Source organism: Lampris incognitus, chromosome 13, assembly GCF_029633865.1.
Source record: "Lampris incognitus isolate fLamInc1 chromosome 13, fLamInc1.hap2, whole genome shotgun sequence".
Lineage (NCBI taxonomy): Eukaryota > Metazoa > Chordata > Actinopteri > Lampriformes > Lampridae > Lampris > Lampris incognitus.
Genome location: NC_079223.1, coordinates 6,100,099 through 6,116,672, shown reverse-complemented (window position 1 = coordinate 6,116,672; position 16,574 = coordinate 6,100,099). Strand labels below are relative to the sequence as shown.

Here is a 16,574-nt window from a genome sequence, read left to right as displayed (position 1 = left end):
TGTTGTGTCTAGTTGTTTATTCTTCTTCTACTTGTTGTGTCTAGTTGTTTATTCTTCTTCTGCTTGTTGTGTCTTTTTATTCTTCTGCTTGTGTCTAGTTGTTTATTCTTCTGCTTGTTGTGTCTAGTTGTTTATTATTCTGCTTGTTGTGTCTAGTTGTTTACTCTTCTTCTACTTGTTGTGTCTAATTGTTTATTCTTCTTCTCCTTGTTGTGTCTTGTTGTTTAGTTTTCTTCTGCTTGTTATGTCTAGTTGTTTATTCTTCTTCTACTTGTTGTGTCTAGTTGTTTATTCTTCTTCTGCTTGTTATGTCTAGTTGTTTATTCTTCTTCTACTTGTTGTGTCTAGTTGTTTATTCTTCTTCTGCTTGTTGTGTCTAGTTGTTTATTCTTCTGCTTGTTGTGTCTAGTTGTTTATTCTTCTGCTTGTTGTGTCTAGTTGTTTATTCTTCTTCTACTTGTTGTGTCTAGTTGTTTATTCTTCTTCTGCTTGGTGTGTCTAGTTGTTTATTCTTCTTCTGCTTGTTGTGTCTAGTTGTTTATTCTTCTACTTGTTGTGTCTAGTTGTTTATCTTCTTCTGCTTGTTGTGTGTAGTTGTTTATTCTTCTGCTTGTTGTGTCTAGTTGTTTATTCTTCTGCTTGTTGTGTCTAGTTGTTTATTCTTTTGCTTGTTGTGTCTTGTTGTTTATTCTTCTTCTACTTGTTGTGTCTAGTTGTTTATTCTTCTTCTGCTTGTTGTGTCTAGTTGTTTATTCTTCTTCTGCTTGGTGTGTCTAGTTGTTTATTCTTCTTCTACTTGTTGTGTCTAGTTGTTTATTCTTCTGCTTGGTGTGTCTAGTTGTTTATCTTCTTCTGCTTGTTGTGTCTAGTTGTTTATTCTTCTGCTTGGTGTGTCTAGTTGTTTATCTTCTTCTGCTTGGTGTGTCTAGTTGTTTATTCTTCTTCTGCTTGTTGTGTCTAGTTGTTTATTCTTCTTCTACTTGTTGTGTCTAGTTGTTTATTCTTCTTCTGCTTGTTGTGTCTAGTTATTTATTCTTCTACTTGTTGTGTCTAGTTGTTTATTCTTCTTCTACTTGTTGTGTCTAGTTGTTTATTCTTCTACTTGTTGTGTCTAGTTGTTTATTCTTCTGCTTGTTGTGTCTAGTTGTTTATTCTTCTACTTGTTGTGTCTAGTTGTTTATTCTTCTGCTTGTTGTGTCTAGTTGTTTATTCTTCTTCTGCTTGGTGTGTCTAGTTGTTTATTCTTCTTCTGCTTGGTGTGTCTAGTTGTTTATTCTTCTGCTTGTTGTGTCTAGTTGTTTATTCTTCTTCTGCTTGTTGTGTCTAGTTGTTTATTCTTCTGCTTGTTGTGTCTAGTTGTTTATTCTTCTTCTGCTTGGTGTGTCTAGTTGTTTATTCTTCTTCTGCTTGTTGTGTCTAGTTGTTTATTCTTCTTCTACTTGTTGTGTCTAGGTGTTTATTCTTCTTCTGCTTGTTGTGTCTAGTTGTTTATTCTTCTTCTGCTTGGTGTGTATAGTTGTTTATTCTTCTTCTGCTTGGTGTGTCTAGTTGTTTATTCTTCTTCTGCTTGTTGTGTCTAGTTGTTTATTCTTCTTCTGCTTGTTATGTCTAGTTGTTTATTCTTCTGCTTGTTGTGTCTAGTTGTTTATTATTCTTCTGCTTGTTGTGTCTAGTTGTTTATTCTTCTGCTTGTTGTGTCTAGATGTTTATTATTCTGCTTGTTGTGTCTAGTTGTTTACTCTTCTTCTACTTGTTGTGTCTAATTGTTTATTCTTCTTCTCCTTGTTGTGTCTAGTTGTTTACTTTTCTTCTGCTTGTTGTGTCTAGTTGTTTATTCTTCTTCTACTTTGTGTGTCTAGTTGTTGGTACAACGACAACCTTTACGTCGGCTGATAATCACGAGGCGTCTGGTCAAGTCCCCGTTTATTAGTTGTCCCCCGTACAACAGTCCGCACATAAGCAAGGTTCCTACCTGTGTAATAAAACCGTTATATAGGTAACCTAATACTACAACCTGCTATTCGGTCAAAAGCCTTGCACACCAGGACCGTAGCAGCCAGCAAGCCGTGCTTCTTTGCCGCCCCCTGGTGTCAGAAAGAGGAAACGGCTGCAGATGTCCAAACTAACGCATCGTTTGTTTGACCTCGTATCCAGCGAGGGACGTCTCCCTGTTGTGAGCCTGAAAAGGGAGATTTAGGCTTTAATTCGGCTGCAGCTGGATCTGTTTCTGTGCAAAGCGGTGACATTCAAAGTAAGTGTTGCTTCAGCGCACGGGGACCAGAAATGCCATCCGGTTGGTTGGTTGGGGGGGGGCGTGCAGCCAGTACATTAGTACCTATTTTTCCATTTATAAAGTCTTGCATATCAACCCAAAATACCTTTGAATGGGCACAGTGGGGGGGGGGGGACGAATGAAATATAGTTTCCCTATCTGAATTACAAAAAACAGAAATATTAAATCCATATTAAATCTTTCCAGATTCGATGTCAGAGCTTGGAGGACACTGCTGTCGCTTTGTGATGAAAACAGTACTTGTTTAGAAAGCAGATGAATGCATCTGATGTGATGTTGTCTTTCATGTTTGATGGGCTGGGCAGCAGTGTTACCCGCATCATTCAGCTTTTGATCAGTCTTGGGGAAGTCCACATGCAGGTGGTCTGACTCCAAACCTGCTTTCATCGGTTTGCTGTTGGCCTCCAGCGGGGTGGCGCCTTCACTGAAAATGTGAAAAACAAAGAAGCTGTGAAGATTCTTGACGTTTCAGGACAAAAGAAGTACATTTTGTCTGAACTCTGACGGGACGTAAAACGAGTGGACTTTGAACCCCCCTCGTCTGTACAAATGTGTTGTGTTTTGTTTTCCCCTCTGTGTGACAACTGTACACCTGTTTGTTGTAAATAAAAGGTTTTTTTGGGAAAAAGAAAGAAACGTGCAGCCGGAAGGCCGCTGGGCTGAAGGAGTCAGCAAGGCACTGAACTTCTCCTGCAGGCTGCAAACCTTACACACCTCAGTCAAGCCCTGGGCCACATGTAGGGGACCGTGTGCTGTGGGGGCGCCAAGACGCTAAGGAGGAGGAACAAAGCCCGTCACGAGAAGAGGAGAGCTGGGGTGTGGGTGGGTCAGGAGTGTAATGGTGGGTGGGTCAGGAGTGTAATGGTGGGTGGGTCAGGAGTGTAATGGTGGGTGGGTGGGTCAGGAGTGTAATGGTGGGTGGGTCAGGAGTGTAATGTGGGTGGGTCAGGAGTGTAATGTGGGTGGGTGGGTCAGGAGTGTAATGGTGGGTCAGGAGTGTACTGGTGGGTGGGTGGGTGGTCAGGAGTGTAATGGTGGGTGGGTGGTCAGGAGTGTAATGTGGGTGGGTGGGTCAGGAGTGTAATGGTGGGTCAGGAGTGTACTGGTGGGTGGGTGGGTGGGTGGTTAGGAGTGTAATGGTGGGTGGGTCAGGAGTGTAATGGTGGGTGGGTGGGTCAGGAGTGTAATGGTGGGTGGGTGGGTCAGGAGTGTAATGGTGGGTGGGTCAGGAGTGTAATGTGGGTGGGTCAGGAGTGTAATGTGGGTGGGTGGGTCAGGAGTGTAATGGTGGGTCAGGAGTGTACTGGTGGGTGGGTGGGTGGGTGGTCAGGAGTGTAATGGTGGGTGGGTGGTCAGGAGTGTAATGTGGGTGGGTGGGTCAGGAGTGTAATGTGGGTGGGTGGTCAGGAGTGTAATGGAAGAGGTGTTGATGTGTTGTCCTGGAGAAGCAGAGTTTATCGGTGGATCTGTGGGGGGGAGCAGTTTTAGTGTGGTCGGGGAAGGAGGGAGGGTGGATCTGTGGGGGGGGGGGGAGCAGTTTTAGTGTGGTCGGGGAAGGAGGGAGGGTGAAGCTGGATTTTGGTTAAATGGTGTAGTGTGCATGGTATTATGTGTGTTTTTGGTCTGATTTCTTTGATGTGGTGGGGGGGAGGGTCTGTAGGCTGGGTCCATGCCAAAACCTGCAGGGTACCGCTCGTCTACCGGTGTTTTAATGTCTAATTCTCGTCCTCCTTGAGTGTGTAGAGTTCGGTGAGTTTGTGAAATATGTTGTTTTCCTATTGGTTTAATATGTGTATGTTGTATTTTGAATGTTTATTTTTCCCTATAAATAAAAGAGAAAAGAAATGTGCAGGTTTTCCATCCGACCAGTCGCTACTCCGGGTGGAAAGCAGCTGCTGGAGCGACGGGATGGAGGGACCCTGCACGCGTTGAGTCGCTTTTCTCCCACCTGTGCAACTTCCGCAGGGCCCCCGGCCTCTCATCAGCAAGCTGCATCAACTTCCTGGTTTAAAAAGGGGGGGGGGGATTGGGGGGGGATTCTGCATTCGAGCATCATAAGCACAGCTCGAGTTGAGGATTTGTGGATGTGCACATATCATCCATCGCCGGTAGAGGGCGCTGTCTACAAAGAAGCAGCGTCGTTCACCCGTGGCTTCCTCCATGGCTGCTCACGTTGCGTCTCCAGAAGGGAAAATTCCTTTTTCCGCTTCGCCACAAGATCTGTTTTATTACTGGACAACAACCACGACACAACGCGGTGTGTAGCGTCTGTTCCCTCAGTGCATCAGGGTTCCGTGGGGCGTCGTGGGGGTTCCGTGGGGCGGTGTGGGGGTTCCGTGGGGCTGCGTGGGGCTGTGTGGGGGTTCCGTGGGGCTGAGTGGGGGTTCCGTGGGGCGGTGTGGGGGTTCCGTGGGGCTGAGTGGGGGTTCCGTGGGGGTTCCGTGGGGCGGTGTGGGGGTTCCGTGGGGCTGTGTCGGGGTTCTGTGGGGGTTCCGTGGGGCTGAGTGGGGGTTCTGTGGGGGTTCCGTGGGGCTGTGTGGGGGTTCTGTGGGGTTTCCGTGAGGCTGTGTGGGGGGTTCCGTGGTGCTGTGTGGGGGTTCTGTGGAGGTTCCGTGGGGGGGGGGTTCCGTGGGGCTGTGTGGGGGTTCTGTGGGGGTTCCATAGGGCTGAGTGGGGGTTCCGTGGGGCTGTGTGGGGGTTCTGTGGGGCTGAGTGGGGGTTCCGTGGGGCTGTGTGGGGGTTCTGTGGGGGTTCCGTGGGGCTGTGCGGGGGTTCTGTGGGGCTGTGTGTGGGTTCTGTGGGGGTTCCGTGGGGGGGGTCCGTGGGGCTGTGTGGGGGTTCTGTGGGGGTTCCGTGGGGGGGTGGTTCCGTGGGGCTGTGTGGGGGTTCTGTGGGGGTTCCGTGAGGCTGTGTGGGGGTTCCGTGGGGCGGTGTGGGGGAGGGAGGGCTTCATCACACTGGGTGTAGGGTGCATGTTGCATGGACCTGTCAGCTTACCCTCCACAACATAACTGCGGAGCATGAAACCAGAACCCCGGCTTTAAGCCGGCCCGTCCCATGTGAGGAGTGGACCGAACTCGTCACCAGGTGGAAGCAACTACGTCTCTGACGAGCATCTGGCGCTGGTGGTTGCTTCTGGTCAGGGCTCGCGGCTTGGTGGACTGAGCTGGGGGGCTTGGACCCCTGCATCACCCGCTCCGCTGCCGCTGCCGTGTCTGGAAGGCTCCAGTCTTCCACCAGTACCCGGGTTCGGTTCGGGGCGTGGCCGAGAGCGGTACGGATTTTGCGGGAGGGGCCGTGTGGTCGCCACCTTGGACGGGTCTCCCGGGTCAGGTCTCTTCCAGCCGGACTCATCAAGAGCGCGGCCGTCAAAAGCTCGCTGCTGCTTCCGGCAGCGACGCGGCTCCGCCGGAGTGGGGTGGTCCAGACGGGTCCAGCACTCGGTGGGAGACCCGGCACAGTTTCCCTTGATCTGCCTGGAGAAGCTAAGCGCACGACCTCCCTCCCTCCCTTCCTTCCTCCAGACATGTTGCGGATCTCCCCCCTCTTACCAGGAGCAGAGCACGGAGCCGGACCGCTGGGCCGCTCCTGCAGAGCGGCGCCTCCGCCGTAGTGGGCGCGTCTCTGCGCAGCGGCCGACGCCAGGACCGGGTCTAACACAGGACACACGCGGTCAAGGTGCTCGGCGGACTACAGGAGCGCGCCGGCTCGCCGAGGAGGGGGAGGCGTCGCCGGGCGACAGACGGCGAGGATTACGCAATGACGCGCGGAGGCCGAGACGCAGTAAACAGACCCAACCCCGCCTGACCCCGACCGCAGAGTTCAAGTGTGACTAATGGCTCAGGTCCTGGCACTTCCTTGTGTCCGGGGAGGAGTGCAACGTGTTGCGCGCAAGGATCCGTGCGCGCGTGCGCGTGCGCGTGTGCGTCATCCTTGCTGAAAGGGGTGGAGGAAGCGCGCACCAAACACATCGCGCTCCGTCGGGTTTTCGGGCGTGGTTTGGTGATGGGTGCGGTGCCCAGCACAGGGAAGTCTGGCCGAGCCTGCGTTCGGTGGGAGGGCGTCGTCACACAGCGTGCGGAGCTTGTGAAGACCCGCGGTTCTGCCCCAGTCGTACCACCTCCGTTTTGGGTCCATGGGTTCTGGACCTGAACTTCTGCCCGGATTCTGAGAGAGGGACCGCAGCAAGGTAAACGCCTCGTTTCAGCTGGGTTTAGCGTGTGCACACACACACGCGTGTTTGTAATGACTTCCTAGACTCTTTGTTTTGTTTTGTTTTGTGTTGTTTTGTGTTGTTTTGTGTTGTTTTGTGTTGTGTTGTGTTGTGTGACTAATTCGGCTCAGGTCATGTTGGGTCATGTCGCGCGCGATCATTTATTTAGTTTTCATTTGATTGATTGTAGATGTTTTGCCATGTTTGTATTGTGTTTTACACTTTTGCTCCAGTGGAATAATAATCAAGTCCTTGTCCTACCATGTCCTACTTGTTGCACCAGATGTACCCTCCCAACACACACACACACACACACGCACACACACACACATGCACACTCAGGGAAACACACACAAGAATAATGTACACCTACATGCAAACTCCTCACGAGGGCCCTCATTGTGGTGACGCGTTGTTAGCAGCCACTTCTTCTGCAGAGCAGTGGGACTTTGCACAACCTGGTGACGCTGTTTACCCCCCCGACACGTGTATCCGTGGGGCCGGTTCGCTGTTTGGCCCTGACGTCATCGGCGAGTGGCGTGTAATGGTGGACCTGACGAAGCAGAACCTGTGAAGGATGCCCACACGTCTTCCAGCAAACCGTAGGCCCACGGCCGCAGCTGCAGTACACACGTGCTCATGTGCGGTGACCACGTCCAGAAAAAGGCCGCGGTGCAGTGCGGAGAAGGGCCGCTGTTTGCTCCGTCTAGGTCGCTTGGTTTTCTGCACCGACGCCTCAGAGGTTCAGTTCAGCTTGGGAGGGAGTGAAATGAACAAGTCCGATGAATGGAGGGCTTTATTTCTGAGCACGCTGCCAACTGCTGCAACGTACTAGCTGTCACCGCCTGGGACAAGACTGCCCTTGCTCTCCTAGGCCAGTGGTCACGGGGGGGGGGGGGGGGGTCATCTCGCCCGAGGACAGTGATGCAAAGCTGAATGGCTGCCCTGGCTCTCCTAGGCCAGTGGTCACGGGGGGGGGGGGGGGTCATCTCGCCCGAGGACAGTGATGCAAAGTTGAATGGCTGCCCTGGCTCTCCTAGGCCAGTGGTCACGGGGGGGGGGGGGGGGGTCATCTCGCCTGAGGACAGTGATGCAATGCTGAATGACTGCCCTTGCTCTCCTAGGCCAGTGGTCACGGGGGGTCATCTCGCTCGAGGACAGTGATGCAATGCTGAATGACTGCCCTTGCTCTCCTAGGCCAGTGGTCACGGGGGGGGGGGTCATCTCGCCCGAGGACAGTGATGCAAAGCTGAATGGCTGCCCTGGCTCTCCTAGGCCAGTGGTCACGGGGGGGGGTCATCTCGCCCGAGGACAGTGATGCAATGCTGAATGGCTGCCCTTGCTCTCCTAGACCAGTGGTCACGGGGGGGTCATCTCGCTCGGGGACAGTGATGCAATGCTGAATGACTGCCCTTGCTCTCCTAGGCCAGTGGTCATGGGGGGGGGGGTCATCTCGCCCGAGGACAGTGATGCAAAGCTGAATGGCTGCCCTTGCTCTCCTAGGCCAGTGGTCACGGGGGGGGGGGTCATCTCGCCCGAGGACAGTGATGCAAAGCTGAATGGCTGCCCTTGCTCTCCTAGGCTAGTGGTCACGGGGGGGGGGGTCATCTCACCCGAGGACAGTGATGCAAAGCTGAATGACTGCCCTTGCTCTCCTAGGCCAGTGGTCACGGGGGGGGGGGTGATCTCTCCCAAAGACAGTGATGCAAAGCTGAATGATTGCCCTGGCTCTCCTAGGCCAGTGGTCACGGGGGGGTCATCTCGCCCGAGGACAGTGATGCAAAGCTGAATGGCTGCCCTTGCTCTCCTAGGCCAGTGGTCACGGGGGGGGGGTCATCTCGCCTGAGGACAGTGATGCAAAGCTGAATGGCTGCCCTTGCTCTCCTAGGCCAGTGGTCATGGGGGGGGGGTCATCTCGCCCGAGGACAGTGATGCAAAGCTGAATGGCTGCCCTTGCTCTCCTAGGCCAGTGGTCACGGGGGGGTCATCTCGCCTGAGGACAGTGATGCAAAGCTGAATGGCTGCCCTTGCTCTCCTAGGCCAGTGGTCATGGGGGGGGGGGGGTCATCTCGCCTGAGGACAGTGATGCAAAGCTGAATGGCTGCCCTTGCTCTCCTAGGCCAGTGGTCACGGGGGGTCATCTCGCCCGAGGACAGTGATGCAAAGCTGAATGGCTGCCCTTGCTCTCCTAGGCCAGTGGTCACGGGGGGGTCATCTCGCCCGAGGACAGTGATGCAAAGCTGAATGGCTGCCCTTGCTCTCCTAGGCCAGTGGTCACGGGGGGGTCATCTCGCCCGAGGACAGTGATGCAAAGCTGAATGGCTGCCCTTGCTCTCCTAGGCCAGTGGTCACGGGGGGGGGGGTCATCTCGCCCGAGGACAGTGATGCAATGCTGAATGGCATGATCAACCAATCAAGTTGCATTTCATACTGCGCTCTGATGCATAATTACCTCACGGGAGATTGTTGTGCGTGTGTGTTTGTGTGTGATGGGGAGTCGTAACCGTGTTTCACTGCCGTGTGCTTAACAGAGAGATGGGCCTCCTGCAGCTGCTGAAATCCCAGTTCTTGTGCCACCTGGTCATCTGGTATGTGTTCCTGGCCAGCGGCCTCATCATCAACCTGTTGCAGCTCTGCACCCTCCCCCTGTGGCTTCTCAACAAGCAGCTGGCCCGCAAGATCAACTGCAGACTGGCCTACTGCATCAGTAGCCGTGAGTTCACAACCACCGTCGCCGAAATCTGTCGCTTGTCAGAGTTTCTCCCGAATTGTGATGGGAGGAGGGAGCATTGCCGTGGGCAGGGCAGCATTTGTGTAAACCTTGCTGACCAGTCCGTTGTGTTTCACATAACAAAGTACGTAACCGTACCCGTTGCTTGTTTTCAGTCTCATTTTCTGTATGCGACGAGGGAAAAGGGCCCAGCTTTAGGATGTCATACGTAGGCAAGATAGGACGTCATGATGCAGGCTGCGTCTGGAGGGCCCAAGGACCAGGGTCCTGACCGGAGCTGCGCCCGAGGAGGAGGCACCGAGGGCGGTCTGACAGGACGCGGAAGCGGGGCAGGCTAAGCTAACTGCTAGCCCATGCAGACCGGCAGCTCTGACAGTCATCCTGGCTGGCGTTGGTTCTCCTGGACAGTGATTTTTTTGTTGTTGTTTAGTTTAGATTTGTGTGTTAGTTTGGATATGTGTGTTCTTGTAGTCTTCGGGTGTGTGTTGTTGTCTTTGTGCTGCGCCGCTGTGGGCTGGGGGAAGTGATGTTTCGTTTCATTTCGTGTGTGCAAGTGGATGAAACGAATCCGCAAAGGGTTCCTGACTCCTGATTCGCTCAGCAGAAGCAGAGACGACCACCTTTGACTTTGTTCTCCTCAGAGTTGGTGGCGGCCCTGGAGTGGTGGTCCGGGACTGAATGCACGCTCTACACCGACCCCAAAAGTTACCCGCTGTACGGAAAAGAAAATGCAATTGTTGTTCTCAACCACAACTTTGAAATAGACTTCCTGTGTGGTTGGACCTTCTGTGAGAGATTTGGTGTCCTTGGGGTAAGTCGAGCCGTACCCGGCCTTTGAGCCACAGAGGTCAGCCCCGGTGCCATCCTGAACACCTTCTAACGAGGTCTACATTTTAACTTGTCCAGAGCTCTAAGGTGTTGGCTAAAAAGGAGCTGGCCTATGTGCCTGTGATTGGCTGGATGTGGAACTTCCTGGAGATTGTGTTCTGTAAGAGGAAGTGGGAGGACGACCAGAGAACGGTGACTCAAAGTCTCCAGAACCTGAGGGATTACCCGGAAAACTTTTGGGTAAGACTTGGCTGTAGGTGCCAATAACATGGAAATGTAAATGTTTGTGAGTGACGGTATAGTTTAAAAGTGATTATAATGGAAGGTATATGTGGATGGTGTTATGAGTGGATTGATCGAACCTAACTTCCTGGCACTAGTTCTTGCTTTACTGCGAGGGAACGCGCTTCACGCCAAAGAAACATGAGATCAGCATGCAGGTGGCGGAGAGCAAAGGTTTGCCCAAACTGAAGCATCATCTGCTACCCAGGACCAAAGGCTTCTGGGTCACCGTCCAAAATCTCAGAGGAAAAGGTGAGAGTCCGCCCCCTGGGATAATACATTTAGACCATCGGTATCAGATAGCGGGTGTTACAGGTGTTACCATAAGAGGACGACAGCCGTTGCTTTTGCCACATTGATTTGCACGTCAAATTAGTGGTACGGTTTAGTAACTGGCCCCGTCCGCCCTCCTTTGTGTAGTTGCTGCGGTGTATGATTCAACGCTGAACTTCAGAAACAATGAAGTGCCTACGTTACTGGGAGTTTTAAATGGACAGAAGTATCATGCTGATCTATACGTAAGGTACAACACCAACACCCACACAGCCCCACCCACACACACTCACATTTTGAGTCATTGACGGTCGTGTGGAATCTCACATCTCCGGTTCATTTCCTCCCCGATGTTTTTGCTACCATCTCGAGCTCATCTCTAGCGTGGCTGGGCTGATTATGATTTATCTAAGAGATCTGACTCCTCTGTTTGCAGGAGAATCCCCCTGGAGAGCGTCCCAGAGGAGGGGGCAGAGTGTGCCGCCTGGCTCCACAAGCTGTACCAGGAGAAGGTCGGAGGGTTTAACAAGGGGATGAATGAAATACAATAGTGTGTTGTGTTGGTGCTAAACTACAGCTTGGTTTTGCGATGATGAGTCACAGGCCCCGATGAAACACCCTCGACCTTTGTTTGGGTGTTTCCATTCTTGCTAACAAACCTGTAAATCTTTGCCGGCTGGTGAATGTAATTTCAAGCAGTGCCATCTTGGCAATGTTGCTGGCAGCAGCCACAGTGATAAGAGAAGTGCGATACATGTTGTTTCTAAAAAGGTGGCCCATAACACGGCCCTCGCTGTATCTGGTCTTGGCCATGCTGATCACAGCAAGGACTTTGTGGTATCACTTGTGTGTATCTGCAACTGAAGACTGCAGATACACACAAGTGATATGTGTGTATATGTGTGTGCATAGGAAGATGGCAGCGCAAATTCACGTTTGCGGCGGCCCTACCCACCCAGCACCGTCCATGCAGTGTCTTTGTCCACGTCTGCATCTAAGTTTGTTTTGTCTTCGTTTGACGGCTGGGAGAGCTGGCGCTGGATCGGCTGAGGGAGCCTGGTCTGCTGCATCCTGTGGGCCCAGGGACCACGGCCCTGACTGGAGCTGCGCCCGAAGAGGAAACACCGAGGGCGGTCTGACAGGACGTGGAAGCGGGGCAGGCTAAGCTAACTGCTAGCCCATGCAGACCTGCAGTTCCGACAGTCATTCTGGCTGCCGTTTGTTCTCTTGGACAGTGATTTTTTGCACTGCTGTGGGCTGGGGGAAACGATGTTTCGTTTCATTTCGTGTGCGCAAGTGCATGAAATGAAATGACAAAGTGTTTCTGATTCTGTGTCCGCAGGACAGCTTTCAGGAGCATTATTCACAGACCGGGCGTTTCCCCTGCACCGTGGCGAGCCCCCCGCGCCGACCCTGGACCCTGATCAACTGGCTGTTCTGGTCCTGCTTGCTCCTCTACCCCTTAGGCTTACTACTGGTTCGGCTGGTCAGCTCTGGGTCGGTGTTCACCATCCTGGCCTCTGTGGTTCTGTGCTACACAGGTTGGTTTTGCACATTAAAGCCGGCGGGGGATCCCCCTGCAGCAGGTCTAATGCCACTTCTCTGTTTAACTAGTTCCTCTTTTTCCAAATGTCCCATTAAGCAGCAGATTCGGCAGCTCCAATGTAAGTTATGCAAGTTCCCTTTTCTGGAAAGTATAAATTACCGGCATTTGGGGCCTGTCCCTAGCCATATCGGGCATGCACTCCTCTCTTGTTAGCATATTAAGTCATTTGTCCATCTGCAGAGTTGTCATGAGTGTACTGGAGGTAACTGATTTTCTCGGTATGGGTTCATGAAGGGCATGTTTCCACAGTAAATGTACACAGATGTGTCACATCGGAGTCAAAATCTTAAATCCGGCCAAAGATCTCTCATTCAAATGTGGTAGCAGAGTCTTGAGTGGGTTGAATTTGTCGTGGGGTTTTAATGCTCTGTTATCAGCCTCTTGAAAATGTGTATGCTGGCCAATGAAAAAACTCAAATTGCTTTCGGTTCTTCCAACCAAATATCAGTTTTGTACATTTGCATCAAAATGTATATAAATCTATTGACTTTGGTGCATGAAACTAACATTAGCCTTGAAATACCGGTGATGTGCTGTATTTTTCTTTAGATGAAATCAGTTTTATCAAGAAAAATACTTACTTTCCTCTTATCTGCAAGGGAAAATACAATTACAACCCGGCGATAAATTTATTGTGGAAATAATCATGGATATTACTACACAAACTGCTGCTTTTTTAAAAACCATTCCACTTCAGCACGGCACGGCACGGTGGTGCAGTGGTTAGCGCGGCCGCTTCACAGCAAGAAGGTCCTGGGTTCGAACCCCGGGGTCGTCCAACCTTGGGGGTCATCCCAGGTCGTCCTCTGTGTGGAGTTTGCATGTTCTCCCCCGTGTCTACGGTGGGTTTTCTCCGGGTGCTGTGGTTTTCCCCCGCCATCAAGAAGCCATGCATGTCAGGGTTAATACTCCCGTCTGTGCCCCTGACCGAGGCAGGGCAAGACCAGCTGGAGTTGGTCCCCGGGTGCTGCACGGCGGCTGCCCGCGGCTCCTAGCTGCACAGCTAGGATGGGGGTTAAATGCAGAGTGTAATTCCCCTACGGGGATCATTAAAGTATATCAAAATCAAATCAGCAAGACTGAACGTATTTCTTCTGGTTTCTTCTCTATCCAGCTTCACTGGGCGTGCGATGGATGATCGGCCAGACTGAGATTGAGAGAGGCTCAAGCTACGGGAACAGGGACGCTCCCCCCAACAACTGAGACCCCCTTACGCAGAGCGGCTCCCAACACACAGCTGCTGAGGCTGCAAGTCTTTGCAGCAGAGAGCTTGTTGTGGCCTGAAGCTACAGTTCAGTGCGACGCTGCTGGCTGAACAAGTGCAAGCCTGCTTCAGAAGCACGGGGGGGGGGGGGGGTGTGTTGTGGACGAGCGACGCTCCCTGCAAAATTACACACTATTATCAAACGGAACCGTGCAGATTTGGTGCGTTGGGTCTGCAGGGGACAAAGCTGCAGCCGGAATACGGGCCGAGCTTCACAAAGCTTTTCCCCCCCAAGTTTAACTGCACATGAAACTAAAATTCATACAAAGTAATAAAATAAGACCACTACCTCTCTAGATAGCCAAGTACTGCCCTGACCTTTGGAAGTAATCACGGTGACAGGAAACACATGTTCCAATTTTCTTAAAAAAAAAGATTTGTTTATTAATTATTGTTTGTACATAGCAAACACTGTAGAGCAGCAGAGGAGCAGAAGTTGTGCTTGTCAGTGTCTGTATAATGGTTAAATATGGATGTTATGTGTTCAGCAGCAGGGAGGGAGGGAGGGAGGGAGGGAGGGCGGGCGGGCAGACCCCGTGTCTCTCTCTCTCTTGGTCGGCCACGCTCCCGTCACTCACGGACAGCTTTTTACAGCACGCCACTGGCTTGACTCGGATACCGTTTCAAACAGCCGCCACGGCTCCGACACGATACTACTGGTGACGTTTATTCCTCATCAAGGCAAAGGAAAAAAAAATACATTAAAAAAAAAATCCTTCCTGGGTGCCCACCCCAGCCCAATGAATGCCAACTTATTTTGCACGTTTTAATGGCGTTAACACGGTAAAACAACACCTCCCGCTTTTGTTTTAATGGGGCTCACAACATCCAAAAAAAAAAAAAGACAATGTAAATAAGACCCCCTCCCCACCACCACATCAACTTGTCTAAAGGCCTGCTGAAATAAAATATACCCCCCCCCAGTAAACTGCCTCCCCTGTGGGTAAACAGTATTTAAAAAGTGCCATAGCTTTTGCCCCCCCTCCCCCCGTTTCTTAAAAAAAAAATCCTCATCGCCTTTTCTGAGATCTTCACCAGTGAGAACAACACATTTGGCTATAATTACTTTGACTTTACAATATTGTTTATACAAGGATCAGAACCAATCCCATTCTTACAGTATGTACACCCCCCCCCCAGTCCAACGGTACGTCAAAACACAACCCTCTAACTCCGTAGGTCCAGTTGTCCTCTGAAATGATAGCATGTACAGTTCCTCAGTTTAGCTCCATGTGCCTGCATCCGTCAGCGCCTCCTGGTCTTCGTGGCCGCAGTCGTTTCCGTTTCTCTTCGCCGACAGCATGTACAGTAGTGCTTTGTTTTGTAAACGTTGAAGCCCAGAGGTCCAAGTCACTCTTCGTCGGTACAAACCTGAGGCAGAGGCGAGACACCGTAGCTGTCACAGGGGCTTTTATTATCGTTTACCCCACCCCCGTCTATCAACATGCACACATGCAGCTACGCTCTCCATATCGCCTACTTTTATATAGTACAAGTTTCAAATATGAAATCTTTGTATGCCCTGCAGGGAAGCAACAGAATGAATGTCTGCACAACGGTCTGCCAAACGCAGCTCCCACTAACAAGTGGGAGCCTTTGCATAAAGTTTGTAATTATTCCAAAGTAAAATTAAATGAGGAATTTTCTTTTGCAGAAATGTGTGTTTTATTTTTACCTCATCACCAGGAGCCACATTTTGCCGGGGTTGGTATTTTACATGGTTCCTGGACAAATCTCAACACACTATGAAAAAAGGATCCTTTCATGGTTAATGTGCCATGTCATTTTCGTTAGGCTTGTGTGTCTAACCTTAACAAATGGGTGGTCCAGCAGCATGCTGGCGGTCCAGCGGCGTTTGGGTTCACTCTCCAGACAGTGGCCAAGGAAGTCCTTTCCCTCTGTGCTCAGCTTCTCCGGGATGGGAGGTTTATGGCCCATGCCAACCTTGTACATGATCTGGAAGTTGTGCTCGTACTCGTGCCAGGGCCGCTGCAGGGTTGGAACAGGTACAGAGAGGGATGCGTCACATACTGGCTTGCAGCTTACAACAGAAAGGTTAATTTTCCCAGACAATGACCTGCTCTCTGTGTTGTCGGAGAGACGTGTCGCTTCAGGGCTTGGTACACCTGGTGAGTAACCTGGAGTCTGAGGCAACGAGCCAAAAACTTGATGGCAAAGATTTGACTTGCTATTACGAAGATTCTGGGTCAGCTCTTCATTCATAACCAGCTGGAATTTCACATTTCTGAAACCGGCAGCAGGTTTTGTAGAGGACTGCCAGTTACGTCACACAGACAAAAAAGGTCGTCAGGAACTATCTGACCTGAAAGCTCAGCTACGAAAGGCTCCACTAAATGAACTTGTCTCCAAGGGCTGGATTTGTACCAATACCCCTCCCTTTTTCCCCCTCCCCAATTGTACTTGGCCAAGTAACCCACTCTTCCGAGTCGTCCCAGTCGCTGCTCCAACCCCTCTGCCGATCCGGGGAGGGCTGCAAACCAGCACATGCCTCCTCCCATACATGTGGAGTCGCCAGCCGCTTCTTTTCACCTGACAGTGAGGTGTTTCACCAGGGGGACGTAGCGCATGGGAGGGTCACGCTATTCCCCTTCCAGTTCCCCCTACCCCCCGAACAGGCGCCCCGACCGACCAGAGGAGGCGCTAGTGCAGTGACCAGGACACATACCCACATCCGGCTTCCCACCCGCAGACACGGCCAATTGCGTCTGTGACGCCTGACCAAGCCGGAGGTAACGCGGGGATTCAAACCGGCGATCCCCGTGTTGGTAGGCAATGGATTAGACCACTACGCTACCCGGACGCCCCGATATCTTTTTGAAAATAAAGAGAAACTATCATTGGATGACTTCAGGTATTTTACCTGAGGCCACAGATATTTTTAGATAATATTAAATGATATTCTCTACATAATTTAGAGGGTTATTGTGTTTTAAAATCTGCAGTACTGCTAAGTCTCGTGGTTTACAGGAGTGAAATGTAAAAAATGTAGTCGATCATTGACAAGCAAAATCATCTGATCCTAACGGCAGGTTGTACATGTATTGGTGGATAACATACATTATA

At 51.2% G+C, this 16,574-nt stretch overlaps 2 protein-coding genes across 2 annotated transcripts in view; one reads left to right on the top strand and one right to left on the bottom strand.

The window, feature by feature from the left end:
* The first annotated feature begins 6,245 nt into the window (after positions 1-6,245).
* Positions 6,246-14,000, top strand: agpat4 (1-acylglycerol-3-phosphate O-acyltransferase 4 (lysophosphatidic acid acyltransferase, delta)). The gene is made up of 9 exons (XM_056291573.1): positions 6,246-6,482; positions 9,038-9,219; positions 9,879-10,048; positions 10,144-10,305; positions 10,446-10,599; positions 10,768-10,870; positions 11,057-11,132; positions 11,963-12,161; positions 13,341-14,000. Exons 2-9 carry the CDS (start codon positions 9,042-9,044, stop codon positions 13,427-13,429), a joined length of 1,131 nt encoding a protein of 376 aa, XP_056147548.1. The 5' UTR covers positions 6,246-6,482; positions 9,038-9,041; the 3' UTR covers positions 13,430-14,000.
* A 1-nt stretch (position 14,001) lies between these two features.
* The window catches only part of map3k4 (mitogen-activated protein kinase kinase kinase 4), a 46,022-nt gene continuing 43,449 nt past the window's right edge, over positions 14,002-16,574 (bottom strand). Inside the window, exons 26-27 of the mRNA XM_056291574.1 lie at positions 15,300-15,479; positions 14,002-14,861 (exon numbers count right to left, since the gene is read on the bottom strand). Coding sequence (XP_056147549.1) covers positions 14,841-14,861; positions 15,300-15,479 — 201 coding nt within the window. The 3' untranslated portion in view covers positions 14,002-14,840. The remainder of the gene's footprint in view (positions 14,862-15,299; positions 15,480-16,574) is intronic.

Excerpts from the sequence above, each read along its gene's own strand:
- agpat4 (XM_056291573.1), top strand. The coding sequence starts at position 9,042 with ATGGGCCTCCTGCAGCTGCTGAAATCCCAGTTCTTGTGCCACCTGGTC. Across the intron at positions 10,306-10,445 it reads ATTACCCGGAAAACTTTTGG|TTCTTGCTTTACTGCGAGGG; the intron begins GTAAGACTTGGC and ends TCCTGGCACTAG. Across the intron at positions 10,600-10,767 it reads CCAAAATCTCAGAGGAAAAG|TTGCTGCGGTGTATGATTCA; the intron begins GTGAGAGTCCGC and ends TCCTTTGTGTAG.